Here is a 12,528-nt window from a genome sequence, read left to right as displayed (position 1 = left end):
GTCAGACTTCTGAATGTAATAATGTTATGGGAGCTCGTTCAAATTCAGGGGTGTCCATATGTCAGGTATTCGTAACCTGGGTAACCTGTAAATGTTTGCTTTTATAAAAGCCATGTCAAAGCTGGTGTTGTAATGGAGCTGCTTGTGATCTTGAACACTTTAATTAAAATGTTGTGATTCTATGGTCCATTGCATCTTTAAAGAAGTGAGTGCGGGAAGAGAACAGGAATTAGGACAAATTTATGGTCTCCCCATTGTAATTATAGAGAGAATCCAACTAATATTGGTCAATGGTGATTAATTGGTTTTAATTAGAAATTTCATGCATGAAGAATGACTGGTTTCTTCCCATTTCATTTTGAAAGTCTTGCATTGGAATGGGCTTAATTTAATGGGAAGTTTTTACAAATGCATAAACATCAGGAAAGAAAATTAAATCAAATGCTTTCTCTGCTCAAATTTTCATTGTTACCGTAACAGTGCACTGGTTACACATTCTTAGTGTATGACATTTCACAAGGTAAGCTATCAGAACTTGAACTTGCGCAAAAGATTTAACATATTTTCAAAATCTCATGACAGACATGGTAGTCTGTTATGACAATGCAAATCTACATCATTTTTCTGGTTTGAAATTGCATACATTTCTGTCATAATTCAGTAATATGTTTTATTTATTTACAGAATCCAACGATTTTCCACCAATTCAGTTGCAGGGAAAGATGGCTACAACCTAAACCATTTGAGACTGAAGAAGGTTAGTTATGGCAGGGAAATCTGAAGACAAAGTTAGTGTACTTAATCGCTCCATGTTAACCCATTTCAGAATGCCATTGTTCCTGATTAAACAGGCCTTAAGGAAGCATACAATTCTTTTGTTCATTCAAGAGCATCTGTAGCTTTTGCTATTGCAAAGTATTTTCAAATTTCATGCATGTTTCAAGTTACTCACATTTTTTACATGACTACAACATGGAGAAGACTATCACATTTTATGACTCTCTTCGTTTTGAGAGATCAATAGATCTCCATGGTTTGTATTAGTTAGGCATGGTACATTTCAATGAATAGTTGTGCTGGAAACATTGGTAAGTTGCCAGAATTAGTAAATACTGTGTAGAAGTATGTTTTATTGTTAAAAGCTGTGATAAAACAAACACTGAAACGTGCAGAAAGATGTTGCACTAGTTTATTAAAGGTGCAGATCTATTGTGATCCAAATACTGCTTGTACCAGTCGTCCATGGGTTTCAACCCCCCAATTTATGGGACTCCTGAGCCTTTGGGAGAAGGGTGTCATCGATGAGGATGATTTGCAGACTGCATTGGTTGACATATTTTCATTTAAGAAAAGTGGATGATTACTTCGAATGTCAGCTCTTAATTCCTTTCCCTTAGTTGGAATCGGTGACATTTCCAAATCTTGTGGAGTCTAACCCTGAAGAGACCATACTAAAACCTTTAAAGAAAGGCACCCAGATATTTGTGTTTGCTGATATCTCAAAATAATCTGTAATAAGATACTGCCCATTTGTGTGCCTTCCTGGATGCCTCTCCATCTGGTCTTATTTCAATATAAACCATAATCATTGAGAGTTGGACCAAGCAGTTGCATCATTTGTTCCTGCAGTCGCCACTGCTCACCTGATTTATTCTGATAGGTCCTCAAGATGAAGTTACTCTATTCCAGCCACTATATCTTTGTATTACCTGATCCCATCTGTGTGAATAGTGTGGTCCAATAGACAGGGATTTTTCAAATCTAAAGCTTTGTTAGTGTTTCTTGTGACAGAGGACCATAGTGATCAAATAAAAAAATTTAAAAATAAGGAGAACAGTCAGCATGGTGATGGATCCCAGACATGAAGTGGTAACTGTTTCCTTTTCCCCAGATGCTGTCCAACCTCCTCTATGTCTCCACAATTTCTGTTTTTATTTCAGAGCTTTCAGATTCAGCTTTCAGATTTATTGTCATTGAGTATATATATATATATATATATATATATGTATATGACATCGCATACTACCCTGAGATTCTTTATCCTGCAGGTGAGGCAGAATTACCATTTAATGGTTGTGCAAGAAAAAACTGTACACAATGTACACATGCAAACAAATAAAGAAATGTAAACAAACTTACTGTGCAATACAGAGAGGAAAATAATCAATAAAGTGTAAAAGTAAGAGGCCTTAATTAAACTTGATTGAGTTTGTTGTTGAGGAGTCTGAGGGTGGAGGGGTAGCAGCTGTTCCTGAATCTGGTGGTGCGAGTCTTGTGGCACCTATACCTCTTTCCTGATGGTAGCAGTGAGAACAAAGTGTGTGCTGGATGGTGCAAATCCCCTATAGAACCATAGAACATTGCAGTACAGAAGCAGGCTCCTTTGGCCAAAATATTTTTTTGCCTAATCCCACTGATCTGTACCCAGCCTATAACCCTCCAAACCTTTCCCATCCAAGTACCTGTCCAAATTTTTCTTAAATGTTAAAATTGAGCCTGAATTCACCACTAGAGCTGGCAGCTCATTCCACACTCCCACCATTCTCGGTGTGAAGATGTTCCCCCTTGTGTTACCCCTAAACTTTTCCCCTTTCGCTCTTAACCCATGTCCTCTGGTTTGCATCTCATCTACCCTCAGTGGAAAACTCATATCTACATTTACTCTGTCTATTTAAATAATTTTAAATACCTCTATCAAATCTCCACTCATTCTTCTATGCTCCAGGGAATAAAGTCCTAACCTGTTTTACCTTTCCCTGTAATAAATTCCTGAAGCCTGGGCAACATCCTAGTAAATCTTCTCTGCACTCTTTATATCTTATTGATACCTTTCCTGTAGGTAATGACCAAAATTGCACACAATACTCCCAAATTTGGCTTCACCAATATCTTATATAACTTTACCATATCATCTCAACTTCTATACTCAATACTTTGATTTATGAAGATCTATATTCCAAAAGCTCTCTTTACAACCCTATTCACCTGTGATACCACTTTCAGGGAATTATGTATTTGTATTCCCATACCCATCTATTCTACTGCACTCCTCAGTGCCCTACCATGTACTGTGTATGTCCTTTCTTGGTTTGTCCTTCTAAAATGCAAGAGCTCACACTTGTCTGCATTAAATTCCATCTGCCATTTTTTAGCCCATTTTTACAGCTGGTCCAGGTCCCTCTGCAAGCTTTGAAAACCTTTTTCACTGTCCACCATATCTTCAATCTCAGAGTCATTTGGAAATTTGCTGATCCAATTTACCAAAATTCTATCCCAATCATTGATATAGTTGACAGACAACAATGGTCCCAGCACTGATCCATGAAGCACACCACTAGTCACAGGCCTCCAGTCTGAGAAGCAATCATCCACCATTACTCTCTGGCATTTCCCATCCAGCCATTGTCGAATCCAGTTCACTACTTCACCATGAATGCTTAGCATCTGAAACTTCCTAACTAACCTTGCATACGAACTGTGTCAAAGGCTTACTAAAATCCATGTGCACAATATGCAGGGCCTTTCCTTCATCAACATTCCTGACATCTTCCTCAAAAAACTCTCTAAGATTGGTCAAACACAACCTACCATGCACAAAGCCATGTTAACTATCACTAAATAGTTTCTGGCTATCCAAACAATTGCATATCCAATCTCTTAGAACACCTTCAAATCATTTACCTACTACTGATGGCAGGCTAACTGAGCTATAATATCCAGGGTTACTTTTGGAGCCTTTTTTAAACAACAGAACAACACACCCATTTGACACCACACCCATGGCTATGGACATTTTAAATATTTCTGCCAGAGTCCTGATATTTCTACAATAGCCTCCCTCAAGGTCTGAAAGAATATCTTGTCAGGCCCAAGGGATTTATCCACCATTATTTGCTTAAAGACAGCAAGCACTGACTCTTCTTTAATCTATATAGGTTCCATTACCTCACTGCTTGTTTTCCTTACTTCCCATGAATCTGTGCCTGTTTTCTGAGTGAATACTGATGGAAAGAAAACATTTAAGATCTCCCCCATCCCTTTTGGTTCCATACAAAACCAGCCACTCTAATCTTCAAGGTGACCAATTTTTGTCCCTTACCATCCTTTTGCTCTTAATATACCTGTAGAAACCCTTAGGATTTTCCTTCACATTTTCTGCTAAAGCAACCTCATGATTTCATTTAGCCTTTCTGATTTCATTCTTGAGGTTTATCTTACATTTTTAATACTCCACAAGTACCTCATTTACTCCATGTTGTCTAAACCTACTAATCAGCTCTCTCTTCTTCTGAACTAGATCCCCAGTATCTCCAAAAAACCAAAGTTTCTTATGCCTGCTAACCTTGCCTTTAATCCTGACAGGAATATACAAACTCTGTTCTCTCAAAATTTCACCTTTGAAGGTCCTCCACTTACCTTGCGCATCCTTGCCTGAAAACAACCTATCCCAATCCACACATTCTAGATCCTTTCTCATTTCCTCAAAATTGGCCTTTCTCCAATTTAGAATCTCAAATCTTCTCATAATTAACTTGAAATGAATGGCATTACGATCACTGGACCATTATGATATTTGCTGCTGCTCTCTGATTATAGCATTCGGTTACGAGTCCAGAAAACCCCAAAATCCAGCAGTAATAGAAATTCACCAAGACAAGTGGTTACTTAAACAAAAGTTGCTTTTAACTTTCTTTAAAAATAAAAACAGGATCAAACTTTAACTTATTACTATTAACTTAACCTACTTAACCCCTTTCTAATTCTAAGTGCATGTGTACGTAATGTGTATGTATTCAGAAGAGTTCTTTGATTCACAATCCAATCTCACTTCTCACTCCTCCAAGTTCACCAGTATCAGGCAATTCTTATACTGTGCACAGAATTTAACATTTATGAATTTTCACCAGGCTCTGGTGCTTAAAAGTAAATGGTTACCTCTCAGGAAGATTCTCGTTGGTTTCAGAGAGTGATTTGTTGCTCGTTTGACTCACACACAAACTGATTTCCTCCAATCAGCCACTTCAGTGTCTTGCCAAAGAAACTTGCCCCATCATAGGTTTTCCAAATGATAACTTCTTCTTCCAGGTCACCAGAAGAGTTCCTCTTGTTTCCCTTATTTTGGGAGAAACACTCTAGCCAGCCATTTCCTCTTGTGAGGACTACAAGGGATTGAACAGGCTGAATCAGAACTCACAACCCATCTTCAAAATGGGGTTTTCAACAAGCCTGCCAGCTTGCCATGTTGCAGCCTCCAAAAGCTACAGCAGAACCCAGTTCTCTCTCTCTCTCTCTCTCTCTCTCTCTCTCTCTCTCTCTCTCAGAGAAATCCTGTTTGTTCTTTCCACTCTCTCTCTCTGCTCCTATAAACCAGAAGTCCCTGAAGGGCTCCAAACCCAATCTTTGAAAGATCTTATCAGCCTCTAAGCATACATTGTTCCATTTGCACCTACTTCTGAAGTTCCTTCAAAAGTAATTTCATTGTCTTTGCAAAGGCACTGGTGCCTCAATGTCTCACATTCAGCAATGCTCTTGCATTTTAAATGAGATGTCTTTGTGAAATGCTACTATCTGTTTGTGAAGTGACCTACACACTGAACCCCCATAATCTATCTCTTTTAAAGACATATTTATATTATATAATAAATAATATACCCAATAACAATTCCCTGTAGATGTTCTTGATGTTGGGGAGGATTTTGCCTGCAATGTTGGGCTGTGTCCACTACTATTTGTAGGACTTTTTGCTCAAGGGCATTATGTCCCCATAACAGACCATGATGCAGTCAGTGCACTTTCTACTACACATCTGTAGAAATTTGCCAGGGTTTCCAATGTCATACCAAAAGTCCACAAGCACCGGAGGAAATAGAGGCACTGATATGTTACTTCATGGTGCCATTAGTGTGTTTGGTCCAGGAAAGATCCTCTGAGATAGTGTCACCCAAGAACTTAAGTTTGCTCACCTTCTCCACGTCTAATCACCCAATGATCACTGGATCGTACTCCTCTGGTTTTTCCTTCCTGAGGTCAATAATCAGCTCTTGGGTTTTAGTGACATTGAGTGTGAAGTGTTTGTTGGTGCATTCAACTAAGTTTTCAATCACCCTCCTGTATGTTGACTCTTCGCCCCTTTTTGTACACTGCTCTACCATGGTATCATTAGTGAATTTGTAGATGGAGTTGTTGTCATACACAGTCATAGGTGTAACGTGAGTGGAGGAGGGGGCTAAGAACACAGTCCTGTTGTGCTCCGATACAGATGGAGATTGTGGAGGAGATGTTATTACCAATTCTCACTGATTGTGGTCTGGAGGTGAGGAATTTTCCTAGTGAAGTATGTTTAAATTTTTATTGATAGATAAAAATGTTATTGTATATCATCCGCATATACAAATATACTTATAGCTGTCATTTGAATTCAGAGGTGTTCATCTGTTTTTTCCATGTTCCATGAATATTCCATGTTTTCGTCTGTGCATAAAATTGACCCGCATATTCTATTTAGTTGAAGTTACAGCATTTTAACATGGTTCTTTTCTTTTTCTGTGCAGTTTTCTGCCGTGTACATTTGGCAGACCATTCCTATATTAGTTTCCGAACTAAAATGACAACATCAGCACAGGAAGTTCTCCACCGGGTGGCTGAGAAGCTCCAGCAGTGTGAAGAAGATTTGATTCTGGTGGCAGTCACATTGTCTGAGGGTGAGTTTATCCTTGATCTGCAAAATGTTGATAACTCTTAAAATACTCTCTCACCTGTCCTGGGAAGTTACTCCATTGTACCATTGCCATTACATTTTACAGAAAAGAAATAAAGCTTGACAAACCATCTAGTATTGAACTGTGCATTGAATTCTGACAGTTGACTTTACAAAGGTTTCATCAAACTTTCAAGGACTGGTATCTTAATTGGTATAATTGTCCCAGAAACTGCTCAAGAGTCTGATATTGTCACACTTACAAGAATGAAAATATACAGTCATTAAAATCCCAGGGTACACTAATAGTGTACTACCAACAGGTCAGATCCCAGTGTACTACCAACAGGTCAGATCCCAGTGTACTACCAACAAGTCAGATCCCAGTGTACTACCAACAGGTCAGATCCCAGTGTACTACCAACAGGTCAGATCCCAGTGTACTACCAACAGGTCAGATCCCAGTGTACTACCAACAGGTCAGATCCCAGTGTACTACCAACAGGTCAGATCCCAGTGTACTACCAACAGGTCAGATCCCAGTGTACTACCAACAGGTCAGATCCCAGTGTACTACCAACAGGTCAGATCCCAGTGTACTACCAACAGGTCAGATCCCAGTGTACTACCAACAGGTCAGATCCCAGTGTACTACCAACAGGTCAGATCCCAGTGTACTACCAACAGGTCAGATCCCAGTGTACTACCAACAGGTCAGATCCCAGTGTACTACCAACAGGTCAGATCCCAGTGTACTACCAACAGGTCAGATCCCAGTGTACTACCAACAGGTCAGATCCCAGTGTACTACCAACAGGTCAGATCCCAGTGTACTACCAACAGGTCAGATCCCAGTGTACTACCAACAGGTCAGATCCCAGTGTACTACCAACAGGTCAGATCCCAGTGTACTACCAACAGGTCAGATCTACCAATGCATCAGATCTACCAGAGGTGCTAACATTGATGAATATAGATGGGAAACAGAAGCCTTGAGAATCCTCAACATTGAGCCCTATGAAGACTCCTGGAATGAGATTAAATATGGACAATAAAATAGTCTTTTGATTGCCATCTATTTCAACTGATGAATCGGTGCTCTTCCATGTTGACAATGCTTGGAAAAATTACTGTAAGCAGCAAGGTTACAGAATATCCACTCACCCCCAAGATGGTGGATTTCATTGCCTATTAATTGGAGAACCCCTCTTAAATATGCAGCTGGATTACCTTCACTAGAAGGACTACATTGGTTGAAGAAGCTGGCTCACCACCATCTTTTCAAAGAAAATTATGCTCAGGGTTTTCAAAAATGCTCAGATCCCAAAAGCAAGGAAAAAATAACACACATCTAGATACTTCAAATATTATGACAGCTTGGATTATTACTATTAACTAATGAGCCACCTTATGCTGGACCAAATCTGTCACCAAGAATCACTATCAGTATCACATCACTACATGACCTTGGCTCTTAAGCAAAGAATCTGCTCACTGCATTTTCACACGCTGCATCCCCTCAGAAACCTTTCTCCATAGGAGACATAGCTGGAGGTGGAGCTTTATCTCCTGTCACTCATTTTAATGCATTTTAAATTATTTTTGACATTCAGAAAGGTAAAACTCTAAATATTGAAATTATCAAAATAAATCATGAAAATTTATGAAAATTTAAATAATTTAATTAAAACACAGAAAACTCCTTTAAATCATTAAAAACTTAAACCTAAAGCCAAATAATTTTTTTAAAAATAGTTTTCTTTCCTATTTGTGTCCTAATTCTCAAACCTATTGAAATCAAGATTGACATGGCACAATGTCGAAGAGGCAATTTCCATTGGTATATCCAGGGAACCCTGACAAAGTTGACCAACCAGTATCATAGATTAAAGATAGTTGTGCTATCATCTGACATTCAGTGGGTCCTGAAGTCCAGGACACATGACCATTCAAATGGCTGACTGCCATCAGAATCCCAAGCAAAACCCAGAAAGATCCCAGCACTGCTCATGTGCAAACTGGAAAGTTTATTAATCAGTTACTGATTTTTTTCAGGGTTTTATGAAATGTAACAACCATTTTTAATTTGTTTCTCCTATTTTCAGAAAGACAAACTTTTCAACCTGATGATGTGTCAATTTTTAAATCTCTTGATCCTACGACTCGGGTATTTGTTTGCAGAAAAGATTCCAACAATTTTTTGGTAAGAAACAATTTCCCACAATTTGTGAATCAACATTCCTGGTTTATTTTTCTATGCTATAATCTCTTTTGGATAATGCTGACATAAACAATGCTGGATTTAAACATGGCTCTCTTCCAAACCAAGGACTGTAGAGACATTTGATGTCATTACACAACACAGGAAGAATGCCAGACCTTAAGTCAACGAGTTTTGAAAGATAATAATTATAAACTCCCATTTAGTTCCTTGTCAATGCTGATGCAGTTTTTCCAGCTCTCTTGTGCCAGCCAGATGAGAATGACAACTTGTCACCATTTCCAAATCACTAAAATTAATTTAAATTCCTATTCTCTGGTTGTTGAGTGAAGGACAGCAGCAATAATCAAAGACCCACACCACCCAGCACATGCTCTGTTCTCACTGCTGCCATCAGGAAAGAGGTCGAGGTGCCACAAGACTCATACTATCAGGTTCAGGAACAGCTGCTGCCCCTCCACCATCAGACTCATCAATGACAAACTCAATCAGAGACTCACTTAAGGACTTTTACTTGTGCACTTTATTGATTTTTTTTCTCTTCTCTGTATTACACAGTCAGTTTGTTTACATTCTTTATCTGTTTACAATTCTTTTATTTGTTTACATGTTTACTCTGTGTACAGTTTATTTTTTGCACTACCAATTAATGATAATTCTGCCGCGCCCACAGGAAAAAAGGAATCTCAGGGTTGTATGTGATGTCATGTATGTACGCTGACAATAAATCTGAAATTTGAGAATCTAAAGATGTTAGCCATCACTTTAAATGGTCTAACACCTCATCTAAAAGTGTAGAGAAAAAGTTGGGGGAAAGTATTGCTATTGATTAACCCACTGCTTCATTCCAGACCTCAATGGAATGTTATGCAATCAAGAGTACACCTGCAAATATTAATGGAATTTCCATAAATCTGTTACAGTCTGTTACAGCAGAAAATGAAACTTCACAGAGAGCCATCCAAGTGCTTGGAATGAACATGTGGCATTTAGCCAACAAACTCACCAACTTTGACTGGGATTTGTTTAACTGCATTTGTGAGGTAAATATTATAGCTTAACCTATCTGCACACACAAAGCATTTATCTGGTGTTGTTCAGGATCTTGTCAATAAATATTTTGGAATGGAGATCGAACTCTCTCTTAGCACTTAAAGAAACTTCAAAGTACAAACCATATTACCTGAAGTAAAGATCACAATCTTTTTGTTTTCTGTAACCAGTTATTTGGAGAAATCAAACAGCAAATTAGCAACAAGAGTGAATAATTATTAATTTGGATGTTCTATGACTTACATTCAATAATATTTTGCTGAAGGCAAATTAATCAATCTCTATATTTCAAAATTATAGAATGATTGGATCTATTTGGGAATGTTTGTTCATTGAACAATTTCCTCCTCACCCCTTTCTCAGCTCATCATTTCTCCAATTCCATCATCTTTTGCAGTCATCAAACTGCTAACTAACCCCCATCCTCCCCCCCCAAACTAAATCATAAAATTGGCTGCCAAGACTTCAATTATTTTGGCCCCATAATCTGAAACTTTTACAACCACACCTAATGATTCCTACCTAGCTTAGTGTACCGAAGAATATTGTATAATTTTAAATCATTGCTGTTGGAATTGTTGTTCAAATAATAGAGAAAAAATATTACTGAAGGGAGGGAAATCCGATGGCCAATCTGTATTGGAGCAGTTTGTTGAAGTTAAAAAAGAACTGTGTCTTGTTCATTCTGGCCACAGAGCAATGGCAGATTTTACTGCATTGATGGCACGGTTGGCGCAGTGGTTACCACAACGCCTTTACAGCGCCAGCAATCAGGACCAGACCGATTTTTGAGTCCTGCGCAGTCTGTAAGAAGTTTGTATATACTCCCTGTGTTTGCCTGTGTTTTCTCCAGGCGCTCCAGTTTCCTCTTACCATTCAAAATGGACCCCAGGGGGTGTAGGTTAATGGGGTGTAAATTAATGGGGTGTAAATAGGTCAGCATAGACCCATGGGCCAAAATGGCCTGTTACTGTGCTCTATGTCTAAATTTAATTTTTTAAAAATTATTAAAATCCAGTTTTTAACCGAGAATTATGAAGAGATGATTAAGCTCAGAAACAGTCCTTTAAGCCCAGCATGTGAATGTTGACCACCAAGTTCCCATATATACAAATTTCACTTACTTTATTCCTTTTTACTTTTAAACAAATGAGGACAAAACAATTATAGAAAGGCTCTTTTAACTGATTGCTTTTGGCTTGATTCAAACCCATGGTTAAACTTTGGAATTTTAGCTGATTCACATGCAAAACAAAGCATAAATAAAATGGTTAATAAATCTGTAATTACATCCTCCACATATAGTTCTGGTTTATGACATATTTCTTATCTGAGATACTACATCCGTGATCCTTACTCACACATCTCTCTTAAACTTCCATGTAGCTGTAGAACTGAAAGGAGATAGGTTGCCTCGCCCCTTAGTTTCCACTCACACTCACTGGGAGCTGATGTCATCATTGTAGAGGGATGTATTGTGCAAGTGAAGAATCACAACATTTCTTCATTACACTACATTAGCTCATTGCAGGTCTCTGTATCTGTATCCACCAACACTTTGCCTTCAAGTATATGTTTGTTCTTTAGCATAACTTTAAGCATATCTGCTATAAGATATAGCAAAGGTAGGACTTTTGCTGCCTAATATAGGAAACCATCAAATTAGCTGGATTTCTACTGATGAAAATAGAATGTGAGTAAACTAAAAACCTATTTCAACTGTTAACCGAATGACGGCAACAATCATTACTTACAGAATGGGATAATGGACTTCGTGATATTGAACCTATGGCATCACACTAAGAGAAGACAAAGTGTTGGTACCAACAAACCATTTACTGCTGAGGTGAAAGAGCTCAATCAAGTGCCTAAGACATTGGTCAATAACTTATGGGAAGTAACAGTTGGTGGAAGCTTTCAGCAGCTTGCAAAGTTCCTCCTTCCGCTTCAGTCAGACGGATTCCTTTATTCCCTGCTACAATTACAAAGGAACTTCTGTATCTGATCTGGAAGAAGCGGCAGGCAAGGACCTTTACTTGCATACATGAATCGTAGCAGCCTTTCAGTCTGCCTCAGAGGCATCTGCAAGCAATGTAGCCACTGCCACCTGTATATCAAGCACAGGGCCTCATACCCAGAAAAAGTTAGATTTTACAACTATTTTACAAAAGTCCTTTTTGTTGGGGGCATGTTTCACCAGATAATATTTGTTAATTTAATTACCATTAAATAATGGGAACTGAAAATTGGGTAAATACAACACTCAGTGGAAATTCATTGCAGCCAATGCTTGTAAGTGCTAAAGAGAGACAGCTGTGTATTAAGTTTCAGAAACAATACATAGTGAAGTCATGCAGGAAACCGGGAAGAGAATGTCCAGACCAAGCCCTGAGCTGAGTGAGTTATTGTTGCTTTATAAACAATGCTTTTGCTAATCTTGAAGACCCATTACTGACCCTTGGTTTCTGAATGTGGGAACAGAAAGTGTGGTGTAAACAAAATTAAATTTGTATTTGTACTCCTGAGGTATTGACTGCATTACCTTTCCAAAGGCATT

At 38.4% G+C, this 12,528-nt stretch overlaps 1 protein-coding gene across 3 annotated transcripts in view; it reads left to right on the top strand.

Moving 5' to 3' along the window:
• The window catches only part of rapgef5a (Rap guanine nucleotide exchange factor (GEF) 5a), a 242,463-nt gene that overhangs the window by 182,230 nt on the left and 47,705 nt on the right, over window positions 1-12,528 (top strand). For 2 of the 3 annotated variants that reach the window (XM_069913870.1, XM_069913872.1), the window contains exons 15-19: window positions 685-757; window positions 6,552-6,701; window positions 8,803-8,900; window positions 9,842-9,961; window positions 11,728-11,817. In XM_069913870.1, coding sequence (XP_069769971.1) covers window positions 685-757; window positions 6,552-6,701; window positions 8,803-8,900; window positions 9,842-9,961; window positions 11,728-11,817 — 531 coding nt within the window. The remainder of the gene's footprint in view (window positions 1-684; window positions 758-6,551; window positions 6,702-8,802; window positions 8,901-9,841; window positions 9,962-11,727; window positions 11,818-12,528) is intronic. The other variant, XM_069913871.1, reaches the window with a different exon arrangement.

The sequence above is a fragment of the Narcine bancroftii genome, chromosome 1, assembly GCF_036971445.1.
Source record: "Narcine bancroftii isolate sNarBan1 chromosome 1, sNarBan1.hap1, whole genome shotgun sequence".
Taxonomy (NCBI): domain Eukaryota; kingdom Metazoa; phylum Chordata; class Chondrichthyes; order Torpediniformes; family Narcinidae; genus Narcine; species Narcine bancroftii.
The sequence above is the reverse complement of the archived record's forward strand: the minus strand, read 5'-3'. Positions and strand labels throughout refer to the sequence as shown.